Here is a 19,860-nt window from a genome sequence, read left to right on the forward strand (position 1 = left end):
GTACGTCTCAGGTAATTGAATTCTCAAACTTATTGCAGCTGATGTCTCCCTGAGGCCCAATAAATCACAGGATTTCAACAGTCCTGCCAGGTAACCTGTACGAAGACAAGAGTCAAAATCTTGCAGGACTTCCTATCCAACTGGATTGTGGAAATACCTTCATCAAACACACAGCCACAGTTCAATGTGCCAGCTCACCAAAAACTTCTCAAAGAGAATTTGGAATTGAAATTAAATGGCACGCACATCACAACTCAACAAAAATGAGTTGCACGAGTTGAAAAGAAAAATATTGCAGATGCTGGAAATCGAAAGCAGAATGAAAGGTCAAGAACCCAACATTAATGGCTCTCTCTCCATTTTCTGTTTTTATATTCAAAATAAACGGCATGTTCTTGCAGCATCAAAGCAATAGCTGCCATGTAAAACTAAGTACAATACTGCTGCGTTTTATTTTAAACTCTCTTTTGGAATTGGGGCAATAGGCCCAGATTTTTCCAAAGGAAAATAGCACAGCAAAGATCAGCCAATCTCTGCAGTGTGCATTTCTCCCAAGGGGGTTTGATGACATACAACCTGGAGGGTACCAAGCATGTTAAAAGATAGAGTCTAAACTTTAGTGAATGCTCTAAACATATCACAGACTGCCAAGGAAACAATGGAACCTGTACTGAGGATTCAAACATTAACAAAAACATATGTACCACAATACAAAATTGAAATATTATTTTGGAAGAATAAAAATTATCCACAAATATAAATTTGAACAGCCAGATAGGCTGTTAATGAATAGTTTTTCTATTTAAAAGTTTGCTTTTTGAAAAGCGGTAAAAATGTGTCAACCCAACCTCATTATTTCATTAATTTCTGAAAATTACATTGGAAAAGCTGCAAAAACAGCACACTCTCTGGAAGAGCAGGTAACCAACAGACAGCAAGCTCTGGACGTCCGCATTTAACGGCGTACCTCCTCACTACAGCAGTTTCTCACCGACTCCCTCAATGTTAAGAAATTTTGTTCCCCATTCCCCCACAATTACAAGGACATTAGAACGAAGGAGCATGAATACCACTCAGCCTCTCAACCTGCTCCACCATTCATTAACTCCATGGCTGAAATAATCCTGGCAATTGTTTTAAAAGCATAAAGGATGGTAGAGATCACAGCTGCTGGGTAGACCACGAGCTCTATGCCGGTTTTCAGGTCTTGATCCCTTGATCCCTATCATCATCAATATCTGCCGTCATTGAGAGGTTGCTCCCAAAGTATGAGAACCAGTGCTCGTTTCCCAGTCTCATGTGAAACTTCATTGTTGGAGGGTGATTTTGTACAGTTGGAGAGCAGTGTAGCAAGCATCATTTTTAGACTCATCGATGAACAAGCGACAAGCCCAAGTATCCATTGCACACACATTATGGTTTGATAACCATAATATGTGACCTTGGTTTTAGAAATGGAAACAATCCAAGTTGGGCTGCTTCCAATTTGCCATGTAGATTACTCTAGCAGTAAGCTTGTTGCAGTTTTACTTGACACAAATCTGCAGAGATTAGGTCCGTTACAGACCTAGGTTTTTTTTAGTTCACAATTTGGCATGCCATCGCAAGGGCAGATTCAAATAATTGCTGCGGAGACTCGAATTTGGGAAGAATGCTCCTCTTGATTGATAAAATGCAAGGCTTATGAAAGGTTATAAAAGCTACTTTGTGCATACCACTTGGCTGAGAGTGTGAACAACATTGTTATAAAAGCTGCTCCTTGCATTCTTTTTGGTTGACAGGGTGAAGAACATTTCCATTGTACTGGCAAACTAATGGAACTCAGTGCAATTCAGGGACAGCTGTTTGGCCAATCCATCTTCACTTGTTACCCTCTATTTGCACATCCTTCAGACGGATCAGCTATGATTAACAAGCCTACACTATCTGTATGCTAAAGAGTGGTGTAACCAATACTAACTTCATTTCCTTACTTTTATATTCTAGACTTCAGTTAACAAAGGAAAGCACTCATTTTTTAATAATCGATTAACCTATCCTGCTCCTACAAGGATCTCTGGACATATACTGCGAGGACCCATTATTATTTTTACATTGCTCAACATTCTGCCATTTATTTTGCTCTTTTCCTTTTGCAAATGCATTACTTCACACTTTAGATCCAATTCCGTTTGCAATTTTTCTGCCAAACTGATCAAATCATTGATGCCTTCCTGCAGCCTAGAACTTGCTTCGTTGCTTTTGATTGATTTGATTTTTACCATAGTGATCTAGAAATTGATTTCTACCATGGCGAGTATAGGTCAAGGTTTAATCAATTGACTGCTGTCTACAACTGAAAGAAATAAATTGAAGTGCAAAAAAAAATGTATTCAAAGCATGGTGCAATTTATTTGTGATTGACAACAAGCCAAAATATACTGTGCTGAACATTTCAGTGTTAATCACTAAAAGCCCTGCATTTTATCACACATCTCATATGACCTTCGTACAATTCCCTGTTGCATCCTAAAGCAAGAAAAGTGGGGGGGAAAGTAATAGTTCTTGTTAAAAAAAAGTATCCAAACTAACATTAGAGAACATTCCAGGGCTCAGATGATAGCCGAGTTCACTCCAGAACCTCGAGCACATAAATTAGATTGATGCTTCAGGTGTAACACTGGCGATGCCATCTTTCAGACAAGTCCTTACAATAATAAGTTATGCAGAAATAATCCTGCGGCACTATTCCGAGGAAGTGGTGTTCTCCAGGGCGGCTTAACCATTTCAACCTGTCAAACAACTTCATTAAAACTAGATTCACTTCATGTTCTTGGTGTTTTTTTGAGTGACTAGCATATTCATTTACAACCACAACATTAAATACTTATTGTGCAGGAAACCAAAGATAAACACAAAATGCTGGAGTAACTCAGTGGGTCAGGCAGCACTTCTGGAGAAAAGGAATAGGTGACGTCAAACTGAAGGGTTCCAACCTCAAATGTCACCTGTTCCTTTTCACCAGAGATGTTGCTTGACTAGCTGAGTTACTCCAGCATGTTTTGTCATAAGATACTTACTGTGCCCTTTAGGTTATCTATGAGTATTGTGTTTACAGGTCGGCTATACTGCTGCAAGTAAGAATGTCATTACGACTCATGCAGTTGCAAACTAGTTTCTAAAGCACTAATTTTGAAAAGAGGAAGAAAACAGATTATGTCCTTAAGAATATAATGCATTAAGGAACAGAGAATGAAACTTGACACGAAAAGGGAAGTATTGCTTAACCGGTCATTTTAGGTTTCCCCTCCTGGTACCAGGAATCTAACACCTGCAAAAGTGGAGTTCTACCATTTTAACAATTTAGAATGCATTTCACATAAAGCATATTATAATGAATGCTTTACAATTTCAGGAAAGTCTTTATTACAATAGTAATATTGAATTTATTACAATAGTAATAAAGTACCATTGCAGGCTGGCAGAAAACAATTATTTTGCTCAGCTATTAACAGTAATGCTTCAAACATATTTATATCAACTCAAATTGTTTTCATATTTCACTTGACGTAAAGGAGAGTATCAAATCTGTGCTGGCTCTCAAAGCACACCTATCTACCCCGTTCCCTCACTTATTTATTTGTAACTTTATGCCCATCATGCTAAATCCACTATGATCCACCTTCATTGTGGCCAATTTACAATAACCAATTAACCTACCAACCAAGCATGTGATGGAAAACAGGAGCATCCTAGGTAAGCACGCCATCACTTGGAAAGTGCGCAAACTTCAAACGGGCAGCACCTCGGGCCAGGATCACGCATCGGGCATTCAGTTTAGTTTATTATCAGTGAAAAGCTTTATGTTGAGTGCTGCCCAGTCAGCAGAAAGACAATACATGATTACAATTATTCCATTTACAGTGTATAGATACATGTTAAGGGAACAATGTTTAGTGCACGGATACATAAAGGAATAATGTTTAGTGCAAGGGACTGCTGCAGCTATGAAGAAGCACCACTAATTATTGCACCAGTCACATTAGCTCCTTATATTTGCCCCACTGGCTATACCACACATTTAACAACATTGTTGAGAATGTCCCCTTTAGTTGTCCTTAGATTGTAATATTTGTTTGTTTTACTATGAGAATATACTTGTACACAATTTGAAAAAACTATGTAAAACTTTGACCAAATTTGCTTTCTAAGCACATCCCTGATGACACCATCCATATTTTCTCAAACATGGTATGTGTAGGAAGGGACTGCAGATGCTGCTTTACACCTGAAGAAATCCAATCCTGAATAGCTGACCCATTGAGAGAGCGACCCCTGGTTCTAAATAGCCATGCCAGGGGAAGCATCGACTCCACATTTACCTCATCAAAACCTGCAAGAATTTTGTATATCAGTGAAATCAGTTCTCTTTCCTCTAAATTTGAATGTTCAAGCCGAGTGCGCTCATTCCTTCCATTACGAGTCCCAATCTTCATTCAACCATCACTACAGTCCCTCGTTCACAGGTATGTATGGAGACCAGGAGCTCTATACAAGTTTCCAGATGTCCTTGCACTAGTACCCTTAATAAATTCAATAAGTCATTATGCTTATTCTCCATTCCACTTGCAATAGAGGCCAGCATATCTTTTGCTTTCGCAACTGCTTGTTGAACCTCTGTATTAACGTTCAGTGATTTATACAGTGAACAACTCTGCTGAACTACACTTTTCAATCTATCGCCATTCAAAAAGTACACGGCCTTTCTATCTTCTACCAAGGTGGATGACTTCCATTTTGTCATATTGTAGACACCGGTCATATCCTCACCCATTCACTTAATACATAATCTTCCAAAGCCTTTCAGCTTCATATTTAAAACTCAAACCGCCTTCCATTTGAGCTGTCAGCAACCGTGCATCATGTGAAGAGTTTTTGAACAAATGCTGGCTAAATTGCTTCTGTTTTCCATGAACAGAATTCTGGTAAAATGTCAGCACCCTGCAAGACCAACTCTCATTCCCTCTGCAGATACCAACTGATTAAATGAACATTTCCAACATTTTGTTGCATGTCATTTTTTTTACTGACATCAAGGGTGTTAGTACATGAGAGTAATACATTAGAAACTGGCCAACAAACTCTTATATTGACTTCAACAGATCAATGATTCACGTTCAATTATATTAGTAAAGATTAACATTGCTGATGGCAAGTAAAAAGCTATTTCTAAAAGATTGAAGACAATATATCTCCTCAAAGATTGAGAAATCAATTTGCCAGAGATTATTTTTTTCTTAATCATATCAGATCAATAAAGAAAGACTTCACTCCGCATGCTATAGTTGCATAATATAACAGGTAGACTTCTCTATTTGATAATGATTTAAATATATTCAAGTACAATGACAATGCTATATATAAAAGGAGGAAGGGCAAATATCACTGTAAAAACTGATGGCACTGCCTTGCATGCAATCATGCATTTCTACTTTTCATCAGCACTTTAATTTGGGTCATACTATCAAATAAACGATTTTGAAATTACCCAATTTCACAAATCAAACACAGATGTGTAGCGGTAGAATTGCTGCCTTACAGCACCAGAGACCCTTGTTCGATCCGGACAACAGGTGCTGTCTGTCCGGAGTTTGTACATTCTCCTTCCGATCTCGTGGGTTTTCTTTGGGTGCTCTAGTTTCCTCCCACACTCCAAAGGTGTACAGGTTTGAAGGTTAATTGGCCTCTAAGTTGTAAATTGTCCCTAGTGTGCAGGATTAAATTAGGGTATGGGGTGATTGCTGGTCTCCGTGGAGGGCATCTAAAACACATCTCTAAACTAAACCAGAAAAGTGAGAAATCTAAATCTGTATTAAGTATAGCATATAAATTACAATTAAGTTCATTATAAATGTCTTTAGTCTACCATCATGTGTTATTGTTTTGAAATAAATTATGTAGGCAGGTAATGATGAATAAACATTACATATTCACACCACTGAAAATGGCTGAGCAAAACTATTAAAAATAAAACTCCAATAAACTGCTAACCAATCATTTGTAAATCATAATGGTTTGCCGTTCAGCTTGCAAGCGGTCCTTTGCTATTTCCACTCACTGAATGGGTTACCACACTCCCTGAGCGCTCACCAGGGCCCCGATTCGCCCACACGCCATTCTTGTGTTCGTTGTAAACAAACTGGGTTCACCAAAGTGTTACCGTTTAACATCTATTTAAAGAGAGAGTTGAGTATTCATAAAATACTATCCAATAGTTTGTAAATTCTGTTAGTCAGCACACAAATCCAGAGTATGCTGGAACAGTTTTACTGAACTTCCAGCTGAATCAAGTTGGAAGTGCAAAAGTAAAGTTATTTTCAAGACTTTTCGTGAGCGAGGTTAAACAAGCAACAAGTGTTCACAGCTAACACCCAGACAAACTGTCCATTTCTTTATGACAAATATATCTAAGCAAAACTGATTGGTAACACAAGCCTTAGCTCTAGATTATTATAAAGAACCTTCCTAATTTACTCTAAATATTATTTGAATATTTTCTGCAAATGTTTTTCTTCCTACACCCAAGAATTCAATACTGCACCTGTTCTATAATTTGCATCTTTACAAATTCATAAATATAACTACTATAACTTTTACATGCAAAATGTTGTCCTTGTACTCTATATTCTACCAGCAAGGCTTTCTCCATTAGATTGCTCAGATTAAATACAGAAATATATGAAGCCCAGGAATTGAACCAGGAATCCTTTTAACCTTCACTTCATTTTTTAAAATAATTTTGTTGGTCCCGAATATCATGAGAATTGCCGGCAGTTCCACATTTAAAAAGTCTATCTACTGCAGCAGAGAGGAAGGATCCAAAGAAGATTGGCAAGTTTCAGATAAAAAGTTCCAAAACAATATGTAGATTAGAATTAAATCCAATTATTGTTCAACTTAACTTGTGTCTTTCTTCATCCTATGAAAAAAGTCTTTAAACAATTTTTAAATGCCAATATGAGGAATAGTTGAGCATTCAAATTGTCCACAATGACATACCGCTCTTGGGATCAAACTGTCCCCAGCCAACAATTGGCCTATCGGAACCATCCTGCTTGATGTCATATCTTTTTTTGTTTCCAGTTCTTCTCCCCTACAATCAGTCTGAAGGGTCTCAACCTGAAAGGCCACCTAACAATTTTCCCCAGAGATCTGCCTGACCCACTGAGCTATTCCAGCATTTTGTGCCTATCTATGGAATAAACCAGCATTTGCAGTTCATTTTTATTACTTTATGTCTGTAGTTTTGGCAGCTTAGAGGTATGGTTGAGTCAGCAGTCAAAGCTTTCCTTTGGATGGTGCATTCAAGCTATTTTGGGTCTGACTGAAGGATCGATGTGTTAATGCAAGATCAAGTCAATGTAAATTGTGGCCTACGCCGAAGAAAGCAACAACCTCAGGTGACTTATTGCTTCCGAGAATAACTCAGACCAGGATGAGCTTTAAAAAAAAAAAAAAAACGCCTAAATAACACAAACATAGAGCACAAAAAAACAAATGCATTTATAAACTACTGTATTATAAAATCTCTCTTCAGAAAATAAATGTGCAATGCTACTCTCTGTGAATGCAGTTTTTAATTTCTCTCTGCCTTTCCCAAAAATCAACTTGGTCATATCACTAGTTTTTGTATTAGAACACAATCTATATATATATATTACTAAAACGTTGTTCTTGACCGGTTTTGGCTTTCTGCGCTGCGGTTTCCGAGAGTACGCCACCACCTACGGCCGTCATTTTTGGCCACCTCGCTCAGAGCCCCCCTCCGCCGCGTGTGTGCCGAGGATTTTCCCCGTCGATGAAAATCGACAGAGATATTAATGTTTTTACAACATTCCCCATTCTCTCTGCTGCCCCTGCTGGAGGGACGGGGAGTGAATATAAAACCAGGAAGTGGTGTGCCTCAATCAGTCTCTGCAAGTGGTGTGCCTCAATCAGAGCTTTGAATGACACTGACAAATGTCTACAGCACTGTGAGTACCCTTAATTTGGTTTGAAAATGAAAATATGGTTAGAGGTAAAAAAGCACTGCCTGCAAATAGTTGTTGGGTTTGGGTTGAAGTAAAAAGGGACTCTCTCTTTCCCCCCCCCTCTCCTCTTCCCCCTCCTCTCACCCCCTCTCTCTCTCCCCCACTTCTCTCCCTCCCTCTGCCGCTCTCCCTCCCTTTCTCTCCCCCCTCTCCCTCTCCCCCCCCCTCTCTCCTCCCTCTCTCCCTCCCTTCCTCCTCCTCCCCTCCTCCCCTCCTCCCCCTCTCTCCCTCCCCCTCTTCCCCCCCCTCCCCCCCCCCACCTCTCAGCACACCCTCTTCCCTCCCCCTTCTTCCCCCCCCCCCCCCCCCTCTCTCCCCCTCCCCCTTCTTTCCCCCCCCCCCCTGCCCCCCCCTCCCTCTCTAGATGTGACTACAAGTTGGGGGGGGCTATGCGTCAGTAGATAGAGTAGATAAAAGAGCAAATTAATAATATAATATAATATCAAAGGGGTAATTAGCGCGAGTGCGGGGAGGAGAAAGTTAGTGTGTGTGACGCTGCGTGCCCCCCCCCCCCCCAACCGCACGTTGGGGGAACAGACCCAACGGGTCTGCCCTTGGTCTAGTACCACATAAAATTCAATGGTAAGACAATGAACATACACTAGTAGTTCATACTCGTGGACCTCAATTTTCTGCCCGTGGAAAACACCAACACCAACCCTGCTGTTAGCACAAAATATAACAATGAAGATAAATTAAAAAATCTCAATTACTAACTGGAAACCAAAATAAATGTTAATCACTTCACTAACAGCTGCATCACAGCTTCTTGAATAATATTTTAACACTTAAATAATATTATGCTAAAATAGATTAGCATAGTGGCAAAGTACTACTGATTGGCAAAGTACTACTGATTCACAAATTAGGTTTATATTTATAAAAATATCCATGAAGGCTACAGAGGAAGTGCACAATCGTTCCTTCCAGAGGAAGGGGAAGAGAAAGTAGCAATAATGCTACTTCTACATGATAGACATTTACTTAAATGAAACTAGATACAATCATAGGGTGTACACAAAGTTCCCACTAAACATTACAATGAATCAAATACACTTTCCTTTTGTGGTTTTTCTAAAGTTTAAGAAATAAAAGACAAGAGAATATAAAATAATCTCTCCCCGAGTATCCTATTCTGTCGAATGTTACCAAGTTTCCATAAATGGTAGAGGGTGGTTTTTGTAAACTGTACCCCTGTAACAAGTAGTGTACCTCTGGAATTTGTGTACCAGGCATTTGTCTTAATGATTTGGACGTGATTGTACGTAGCTGTGGTGGATGACACTAAAATGAATGGTACATTGGACAGTGAAGAACATTATCTATGATTACAACAGAATCATGATCAAATGGCCAATGGGCCAAGGAATAGCAGATGGAGTTTAATTCAGATAAATGTGAAGTGTTATGTTTATTAGGGGTAATCGAGGCATGCAAAATCATGAGAGGCACAGATATAGTGAATAACCACAGACACCGCCACCCCATGGCAGGGGCATCCAAAACTAGAGGGCATAGGTTTAAAGTGATAGGTGAAAGACAAAGACAGAAAATGGGACCCGGGACATGCAATAGACTGCCAGAGGTAAAGGCAGGTACAATTACAATATTTAAAAAACTATACATGGACAGGTACATGGATAGCAAAGGCTTTGAGGGATATGGGCCAGGAGCACACGTGGAACTAGCTCAGTCAGCATGGACATGTACAACTCTATGATGCATGACTCTATAAATACATTGTTTACCATTTAGCTGTGTGTAAATGAATTATTTTCTGATGTCTTAGTTATTCACAAAATGCCATGGACTCCGAGGGTGCAATCACTGTGTAATGTAGTACATTTTTTTATTTCAAGGATGCACTTATTTTTCCCCCCCCCGAGGTTATTCATGATTAAAGTTTCAACAAAAAAAAACCAAAACCATATTTTAAAACACCAGCTTCCAGTGATGACACAATGGTGTCCCCCCACCCCCCACCACCACAGAATATTCCACCACCTTCCAGTGAGGTCAGGGGAAGGGCCTCATTTCAAAAACAGCTTCATTAGCTCCCCAATGCACACCGTTGGGGAAGGTCTGCACTTAGTCTAGTATACTATGAAATTAAGGTTGTCTATTGCCCAGGTTAATCAATGTTTGATTAACCTTCTAATTTCCTCACTTTGCTTTGAAAAGTGAATGGAAGAGGTAACTTCAATTGGTTAGTCAGCAGCTATAATAAAGTAATACCAATTACATCTCATTAAATGAGAAATAATAAATTATTTGATATTCATCTTTTATATCATTTCAAATAACATAACAAGCAATTCAAATGGTAACTTACCATGTGATGATTGCAGCTTGCTAACGACTTGGTAACATTACTGTTATTATGCCCAGCAAAAAATGTTGGAATCTGCAGATGCAAACTCTGTAGAACATATGTGGTTTGCATCTAGAGGCAAAAAGAAGAAATTTCAAACCAATTGCCCGAAATGCTCAGCCTCAAAATGCTATTTAGAATCTTTTGTATTTTATTTGTCTTTAGTGCCTACTACTTTTTACATAGTCCAAAATAAACAATATAGAGAATTTTATATTTTGCCCATAAATATGGTCTGATAGACCTGAAATATAATATCAGACCTGGAAGTAAACCATCCAGTAAGGAATAAGAGCCAAGAAAACTGGGATAATTTTGACAAAAGTCTTCACATCCTCCACTTTATTATCTTGAAATTGCCCACCATAGACAATCTTGGCCATGTCCAGACAACCCGGTTTAATAGTCGATGGGTAGATTCCTGTGTCCCTGCAGAAAGCAAATGTTTTTTCAAATCATTTATCTAAAAAGTGATGCGAAAATCTAATCTTTACATTATGTTAAGATTTAAAGCACTCAGATGATAAAATGCTTTAGAATTACTGCGAAATACAATATTTTGCTCTATACTGTATTTAATATCACCTTAAACTAGACATGGTGACAATAGTAGAAAGTGAAACGAAAAATATTAGTACTAAGCAGCAAGCGCTTAATTTAAATGTAATAACAATCAGGAATTTCTTTATAAAATTTACTTAACTTGTATCACAAAAGAGACAATTTGAGAGAGAGATTTGGATCCATCATTAGCAGTTGAACAAATAATTCAGTAAAGCCACAAAAAAACAACAAAAAAAACCCCAAAAAACCCACACTTTCCCCCTGCCACATTCTCCCCCGCCCTCCTATTCACCCACCTTTTGGAAGCATAGCAAACTGCAGAAGCTAGAATCTTATGTTAAAAACACATTCTTGGAGGAACTCAGTTGGTCAGGCCCACCAATCTGAAGAAGGGTCCCTACCCAAAACTTTGCCAGACCCACTAAGTTACTCCAGCACTGTGCGTTTTAATGCGCTGGGCACTTTCAAATACATACTAAATGCAATTATTGTTCATTAAAGAGTATGTTATGTATTTTTTAGCTCTAGCCAACAAATGTTAATTAAGTTGTTTAAACAAATAAACAGTTTAGTCAAATGAGCACCCCAGAAAGCATTCCAACACTAACAATGTATTAAAAATAAAAAATAACTAATATAGCTAGGTCATTGCAACTGTTACATCTGCATCTAATGCACAGGAGAGGACAAAATAAAATAATGGATGAGCAAATAACATTTACCTGGTATCTTCGTCACGATTAAATTTCCTTGAACAGCAGGAGTAAAAAAGAATCTTGAATAAGTCTGTAAAGGAACTACCATCCGGTGGCTTGGCGATAAAAACTGATTTGCCCAATGCGAAAACCAAAAACGAGATGCCCATGCAAACAGTGAGGATGATGTATCCAAGTAGAAAGCTACAGTTTTGTTGAATATATGAAATACCAGCCAGCGAAACGATGGCACCCAGATTGATGGACCAATAGAACCAGTTGAAAAATCGTCGCGTGGCTTCAGAGCCTCGATCTTTCACCTAATGCAGGGGGATAAAAATATGGATTTAGAAACATTCTATTCCCAAACCACAATCAGCACATATTTTACAGGCACAAAACAATCGGCAGATGAAAGGTAGTTTTAATCCAAGATCTGTACAAGATTTTATCTCTTGAATATATTGCACAACATTTGCCGTACTAATTTTGTTTTTTGCTCATGTTGATTTGCTTACAATGTTATGCTGTTAGCCTTGTGTATTGGAGTCAGAAACGTTGAGTCTTATGTTGCAGATATGACGCAATTCAGGCTGACATTATAATAATTGCATTAAATTGAAGACTGCACCATGATTTTGAAATTAATTCTAATTTTTCCTTTTTGATGTTTGCATATCATGGTGATATGCAAAATCAAATGACCTGGTTATTACTTTCATTTCCAGTTGCGAGTTTGCTACACACAAATAAACCAGCATGTTCCTCACATTACAACAGTGATCAAAGATGGACACACAATGCTGGAGTAAATCAGCAGAACAGTCAACATCTCTGGAGAGAAGGAATGGGCGACGTATTGGGTCCAGACCCTTCTTCAGATGTCTCGGCCCGAAACGTCACCCATTCTTTCTTTCCAGAGATGCTGCCTGTCCCGCTAAGTTACTCCAGGATTTTGTGCCTATCTTCAGTTTAAACTAGCATCCGTTCTTCACAAGTTATTTAATCGTCTCTAGGTCACCCCCTGGTTATAGCAAGGTACCGTTCCGAGAACCTTTCAGAATTTAAACAGTTCGCTAGTTGCATGTGACCACAAACCCATGAGTTCCCATGTATGAGAAGATGCTTGCAGCTCCACAGCTGCCAGCAAATCCATCCTGCCAGTCTCCCAAACACTCATTCAAATGCACGAGCTCCACATAAGCAAGCTGGGGAGGACCTGTAGAAAGCGTTTAGGCCTTCAAGAAAAAGAATGTCTCGGGCAAATGTAATTCAAAGGATTTCAAGGTGTAATCATTCATATGGAAGTAAAAAGAAGCTTACGAAAACCATAGTGTAAAATGGCAATCACGGAGCAAGTGCTGGTCGGGATATTTTCAGAAGAAAGCAATAAAAAAGTGGTGCATATAGCTCTTTGTCCATCTGGAAAAGAGGAAGGTTCCATTTTGTTCAAACTATGAGAGAAGGACCAAGGAGAGGGTGACCAGACCAGACAAATTCTCATGAAAGTGGCTGAAATATCTTCATTTTAATGCTTCCTACTTTTCACTACATCAATCAGTAAAAGTGTTTAAGAAGGAATTGCAGATGCTGGAAAATCGAAGGTCGACAAAAGTGCTGGAGAAACTCAGCGGGTGAGGCAGCATCTATGGAGTGAAGGAAATAAACAAGGTTTTGGGCATAAACCTTTCTTCTGAAACGTGTTCCGATGTTGGGGGAGTCCAGAACCAGGTGCCACAGTTTAAGAATAAGGAGTAAACCATTTAGAACGGAGACAAGGAAACACTTTTTTACACAGAGAGTGGTGAGTCTGTGGAATTCTCTGCCTCAGCAGAGGTGGAGGCAGGTTCTCTGGATGCTTTCAAGAGAGTTAGATAGGGCTCTTAAAAATAGTAGAGTCAGGGGATATGGGGAGAAGGCAGGAATGGGGATGATCAGCCATGATCACATTGAATGGCGGTGCTGGCTCGCACGGCCGAATGGCCTACTCCTGCACCTATTGTCTATTGATTCTGAAGCAATAATGCTTATATTGGAGTCTGCTATGCAGAGGAAGAATCATACTAGGTACAGCATGTAGTATAATATAAGGGTCATGAAACAAGAGCAGATGTGGTACTTCAAATAAACGACTCAAACACTTCACTCTTAGCTCATGAATGATGCTACAGCGCACGGCAAAAGGACACACACTCCCTGGTATTCAAATTCAGCAGAAACTTAGTTAATGATGGATCCTTCACACAGAAGGGAAAGGGGCTCTTTCCACAAATCGGTGCAATCCACACTCTTCCAATGTACAAAGCATGGTAATTTTATACATGGAGAGAGAGCGAGAGAGAGATAAAGTACAACTTTACCAACGTACAGCAGAAGAGTCCACACTAAGGATCCAATCTGATGCAAAAGGTTGAAGATCAATTATTTCAGACGTCACTACCCCTTGGTCTTCAATTAATGGTTAAACGGTGCTTTATTTGTCACATGTGCAACTGCACAGTGAAATTATTTTTCCATGCAGGCACCGCCATGTTTTGACACCATTTCCGTCCAGACCATCCAGTCTCGGTATATTGGAGCAGTTCCCAATCCAGGTAAGCCCCAAGCTCCTAGCCTGCGAACCGACGTCCCTATCCTTGCCCGGCCATCAGCGTGTCCCGGGTGTGCTTCCTGCAGCCAACCTTGAAGGCGCTGGAGGCATTACCCCGGTTCATCCTACCGGCCCTTCATCCTCGCAGCCAATGTCTCCAGCGGCCACCTCCCGGTACCATAGTCTGCCGAGCCTGTGGTCTGCCACGGTCTCATGAGTAAAATATTCCTTAGTTACTTCAAAGGCCTGGTCGAAAAGGTGGAACCACATTCTGGTATGGGCCTCCTAGCCTGGGTCTCGAACCAATACCTTCTCTGCTAATTCAGCTATTTCAAACCACAATCTTTCTTCAAAGAGCAGACATACATTACTTAATCCTTACAGATTACCTCTATCTGTCACTATCAAATGGCCAGTTATTGCTTATAGGGTGATTTCACTAAAGGTCACTGGAGCGTAGATCCGCACCCACGTGACCAAAATTCTCAAGTGGAGGACACTCGAGGGTTCGGTACATGTTAGTGGATGGGAAAAAACGCATTTTCCCACCCGTTAAAAACATAGAAAACGGCGAGGTTGTGAGCTGCAATTTACTGTGCCAGTCGGGGTGACCGTGAGGCACAGCTACCTAGATTTACAGGAAAAAAAAAAGATAGCAAGTAAGGTAAATTCAAGAGGGAACTGAAGGTGCCAAACCGGCGGAAATGAACAGCCGACATTTGCCGTGGATATTTACAGGTCCAAAATATCGGGAATTATCGCGTTTGCTCGCTGAATTTCATCAAAAGTAAGGCATTATTAACTTACTTTTGATAAATTCAGCGAGCAAACGCGATAATTCCCGATATTTTGGACCTGTAAATATCCACGGCAAATGTCGGCTGTTCATTTCCGCCGGTTTGGCACCTTCAGTTCCCTCTTGAATTTACCTTACTTGCTATCTTTTTTTTCCCCTGTACATCTAGGTAGCTGTGCCTCACGGTCACCCCAACTGGCACAGTAAATTGCAGCTCACAACCTCGCCGTTTTCTATGTTTTTAACGGGTGGGAAAATGCGTTTTTTCCCATCCACTAACATGTACCGAACCCTCGAGTGTCCTCCACTTGAGAATTTTGGTCACGTGGGTGCGGATCTACGCTCCAGTGACCTTTAGTGAAATCACCCTATAATTAGGATCAAGATTTATACAAATAGTTGGTCCAGCTGTGTGTATTTCCAAAGTACAAGACACCGATAAATGAGTGTCTGCAATAATCAGTGTATAAATTAAGCCAGGTTTTTATTGGACAAATGAGGAATTGATTTGCAGTTTCGCTCACTGTTTAACCCACGATATAAAAGAAGAACACATGAGGTTCAACACATGACGGTCACAAGACTGTTCTATTTTAAAAAAAACACGCATATTGGCAATCCAAAATAAAAAATAAAAAATAGTCAGCAGGAAAAGGAACTCTGGTGGAAATTATCAAATATAATGATTAAATGTAGACAAAAATGCTGGAGAAACTCAGCGGGTGAGGCAGCATCTATTTAAAGAAGGGATAGGCGACATTTCGGGTCGAGACCCTTCTTCAGATGATGATTAGATCATATAATGATTAGATCATTGATCTTTTATTAGAACATTTGTCAAGTCAATGTATTCTGAAACTGGAAAGCTCTGAAGTGCTTATTCAATTGTATTTTCTAAAGCTAAATTCAAAACAAAATGGAAAAAATCAGCACAGAAAAATCAAAGTATTATGGCAGAAAAAGTACCTGTGGATGTTAAATGAAAAATAGAGATTGCTGGAAACACTCAGCTCATGCAGCACCAGTGGAAAGAGAAACTGAGTTCATGTTTCAAGTCATAAGATACTTTGCCAGAACTAGGAAAGACAAAACAAAAGAGGCAGAAGGAACTGCAAATGCTGGAATCCCCTCACATTCCAAAATACCCTACCATCCATCCACTTCGGAGTTAGAACTGCATTGGCAAGCAGAACTTACTGATCGTTATGAACACAACTTTGCTGTTTAATTAGACATTTCCACACCAGTGATTGTTATTTTAAAACAACATTTCATTGTTATTTTGTTCCACGATGCCTTAATTTAACATTTATTGTTAACGTAGTTTAGTTTTATTCCAGAACTTCGGAAGAAAATGTATACAGCACCTGATCCGCACCAAATGGAGTTATATTCGCCTTCACAGACCCAACACCAAGTGCGATGAAGATCAGTCCGGTGTAGATGATCGGCTGGCAGTAACTATCCCGGTAAGGTACACAAGCGCTGGAGCTGTTATTGATACACTGGGGGTCGATTAATGGATAATACTCCAACTTCCCGCAGAGGTGGCGGCGGGACGTGTCCCAGGAAATGAAAGGGAAAAGCATTATTCCGATCAAGTAGAGGAGCATGCTGATCAGGATGGTGGGGTACCTGCCCAACCAGGCGTCGGCCAGCCAGCCCCCGAACGGCGACACGAAGTAACTGATGCCCATGAAGAGCAGCAGGGTCTGACTGGACTGCGGCCCCAGCCAGTTGTAGGGCTCGCTGTTGAGGAAGAGCACCAGGCCGCTTGTGATGCCGTAAAAGGCCACCCTTTCCAGGGACTCGGTCACCAGCACGGCGGCGCAGGCCAGCCGCCTGCCCTGGAAGGCGGACGCCCCGGGCTTGGCTGCTGCTGCCCGTGCCCGTCGCCGTCCCGGGAGCAGCGGAGTCCTCTCCTCGCTCTGTCCGCGCTCCATCGTCGCCTTCAATAAACTTTCTCCTCAACTGTCCTCCCTTCTGGGCCAGAGAAGGGAGAGATTTTATTTTTAAATGTTCTTTTAAAGCGCTGAGTAATCGGAGCGAGCGACCGAGCTACAGACGCGCTCCCACCGTGCCCGGCCTCACGCCCTCTGACCCCGGCAACCGTAACTAAGGCCCGTCCCTCAACTCCCATGTCCCGCCCCTCCCCGCCCACTGACCAATCGCAATATCGCTGCCAGCCCTCCAGCTTGTAAGTGGTTGGCCGTGCTGTCATTCACCTGTGGTGCCGTCCCGCCCCGCTGCAGTTGTTCCTCCTGTACACTAGTGGGCGGTGTTGAGGGGGTTTTCAGGAGAAGGGGGGGGAGGGGGGAGGGAAGGAAGCGGCGGTTGCTATAAGATCTTTGGTTGCTAGGGCTTGTGCCCAGTTGGCAAGTGGCTTGAGTGGCAGCCGCTGGATCGTGGCGACCTGTTCATGGTGTGTCGCTGGACAAGGCTGGCTGCCCGCCCGCCTGGCCGGCTTCCCTCAGCAGCCCGCAATGAAGCTGCTCTTTCTCGCCAGCCTGACTCCCTGGACTGGCAACAGGACGACGGCGCGGAGAATTAGGTGAGAGATGGAGTGAGTGTGCGTGACTTGGACTAACTAGCAAGCAAAGATTATAGAGCAGAGCTAGCAAGGGGGTTATGTTGGGACAAGTTTGCCTTGCATTAGTCTCTCAGTCGTAACATTGTTTTCTGTAGAGTGCCAGAGGTTGAGGGGAGACCTGGTAGAAGTACTTAGAAATTAATGTGAAGCATAGATCGGGTAGAAAGTCAGATGTAGACATACAGGAACTGCAGGGGCACAAAAATGCTGGAGAAACTCAGCAGGAACTGCAGAGGCCGGTTTCCAACAAAAAAAAAAGACACAAAATGCTGGAGTAATTCCGTGGTTCAAGCAGCATCTCTGGAGAATATGGATAGGTGATGTTTGGACAAATGTTTTCACTTGACATGTCGTCTAGACAGTAAGAACCTTCTACAGATGCTGGTTTATACCCAAGATAGGCACAAAATGCTAGAGTAACTCAGAGGTAGACAAAATATTGGAGAAACTCAGCGGGCGAGGCAGCATCTGTGGAGCGAAGGAAATAGGCAACGTTGGGGCGAAACCCTACTTCAGGTGCTGCTTGATATGGTGGTGGTGGTGGAGGCAGATACAATAGTGGCGTTTAAGAGGTTTTTATGTAGGCGCAATAAGCATGCAGGAAACGGAGGAGAACGGGTCATGTGTAGACAGATGAGATTAGTTTATCTTGACATCATGTTCAGCGCTGACATTGTGGGGCGGAGCCTGTTTCTGTGCTGTACTTTTCTATGTTCATGTGCCAAGTTGGGCCAGTTGCTCAATGTTGGTTGATCTTAATTTGGCTGCGTTTCTAAGTATTAGAGCTGGTATTTTCTAAATACCTCACACACATTCCTTGCTATTCAAGAGCTGATTATGGATGAATTCATAAAATAATATAACAGAGTACAGCAGAAGCAACCATGCCAAATGAATTGACACTGCATGCTCTATATCTGTTTCGGAGACCCCTTTTCACTCCTAGTCCTCATTAGACACCTGGTATTTGCATCTCCTCCAGATAGACAAGCTATGATCAAAGATGATAGAGCGGACAATCTTTGGCTATGATTGACAAGCCTTTCTCAGCTGACATCACTGCCTTCTTTAGTCATTAAGTTTCTCTTGGTCTCCACAGTATCACAAACATTTCCATTCAACTCTCACCATTCAATGAAAGTTAAATGTTTTTGTTATTTTCCGATTTATGATTAAAGTTTATCGACCTAAAGCATTAACTGCCAAGAGTGTTTAATTGTCATATATACTGGCAGCGGAACAATGCAATTCTTGCTTGCTGCAGTTTAATGGGCCTGTAAATGCAATAACATATATATATAATATATTTTATATATATATATATAAAATATAGTGTGTGTGTAATTAATACAATGTAATATAGCAGATCTCCATTGTACTCTTTCAATGGCAAGTATCTTTTTTAAGTAAGGAGAGATAGCGTAGTCAGGGGATATGGGGATAAGGCAGGAACGGGGTACTGATTGTGGATGAACAGCCATGATTGAATGGTAGTGCTGGCTCAAAGGGCCAAATGGCCTGCTCCTGCACCTATTGTCTGTTGAGATCACAGCTGTATACAGGAGTACTGTCGCTGAGGTCCCTTACTGATATTGACCTCTTTACTCCTGCACTTGAATCCTCTTGTAATAAAGTTAGGAGAGATCATTTTCTGTCCTAATTGCCTGCCCCACCTTCTTGCTAACTTTCAGTGACTTGTGTACAACAACACTTTGGCACCTTTGAACGCTTTGGGACATTAAGGAAGAAAGGAGACACCTCGTACCTGTCTTCATCGGTAGGACAATTGCAGAGAGTCAGCAGCTTCAAATTCCAGTGCGTGCACATCTCTAATTTGTCCTGGGCCCAGCATATTTATACAATCACCAAGAAAGCTAACTAACTTCTCTACTTCCTCAGGCGTTTGCGAAGATTCATCATGTTGCAACATACTCTTATCATATCTCTGCCGATGTACGGTAGAGACTGTATCGACTGGTCATGGTCTGGTTCAATAATAGTTTGAACCCCAAGAACGAAGGAGGCTGCAAAGAGTGGTGGACATTGCCTAGTAGCCTATCGTGTGTTTTGACCTCCCCTTCATCGAAGGAATGTACAGGAAGTCCTGCTTCAAGAGGCAGCTAATAGCATCGTAGACCTACACTTCCCTGGCCACACACTCATCTCATTGCTACCATTGGGAAGA

General features: G+C 41.1%; 2 protein-coding genes across 4 annotated transcripts in view; one reads left to right on the forward strand and one right to left on the reverse strand.

Moving 5' to 3' along the window:
• The window catches only part of slc15a4 (solute carrier family 15 member 4), a 37,414-nt gene extending 20,217 nt beyond the window's left edge, over positions 1-17,197 (reverse strand). Inside the window, exons 1-4 of the mRNA XM_055655667.1 lie at positions 16,453-17,197; positions 11,727-12,019; positions 10,704-10,869; positions 10,402-10,512 (exon numbers count right to left, since the gene is read on the reverse strand). Coding sequence (XP_055511642.1) covers positions 10,402-10,512; positions 10,704-10,869; positions 11,727-12,019; positions 16,453-17,028 — 1,146 coding nt within the window. The 5' untranslated portion in view covers positions 17,029-17,197. The remainder of the gene's footprint in view (positions 1-10,401; positions 10,513-10,703; positions 10,870-11,726; positions 12,020-16,452) is intronic.
• A 208-nt stretch (positions 17,198-17,405) lies between these two features.
• glt1d1 (glycosyltransferase 1 domain containing 1) overlaps positions 17,406-19,860 on the forward strand; it is a 109,510-nt gene continuing 107,055 nt past the window's right edge. For all 3 annotated transcript variants that reach the window (XM_055655677.1, XM_055655676.1, XM_055655674.1), the window contains exon 1: positions 17,406-17,636. In XM_055655677.1, the coding sequence (XP_055511652.1) occupies positions 17,569-17,636 (68 nt within the window). In that variant the 5' untranslated portion in view covers positions 17,406-17,568. The remainder of the gene's footprint in view (positions 17,637-19,860) is intronic.

Source organism: Leucoraja erinacea, chromosome 25 (genome assembly GCF_028641065.1).
Source record: "Leucoraja erinacea ecotype New England chromosome 25, Leri_hhj_1, whole genome shotgun sequence".
NCBI lineage: Eukaryota > Metazoa > Chordata > Chondrichthyes > Rajiformes > Rajidae > Leucoraja > Leucoraja erinaceus.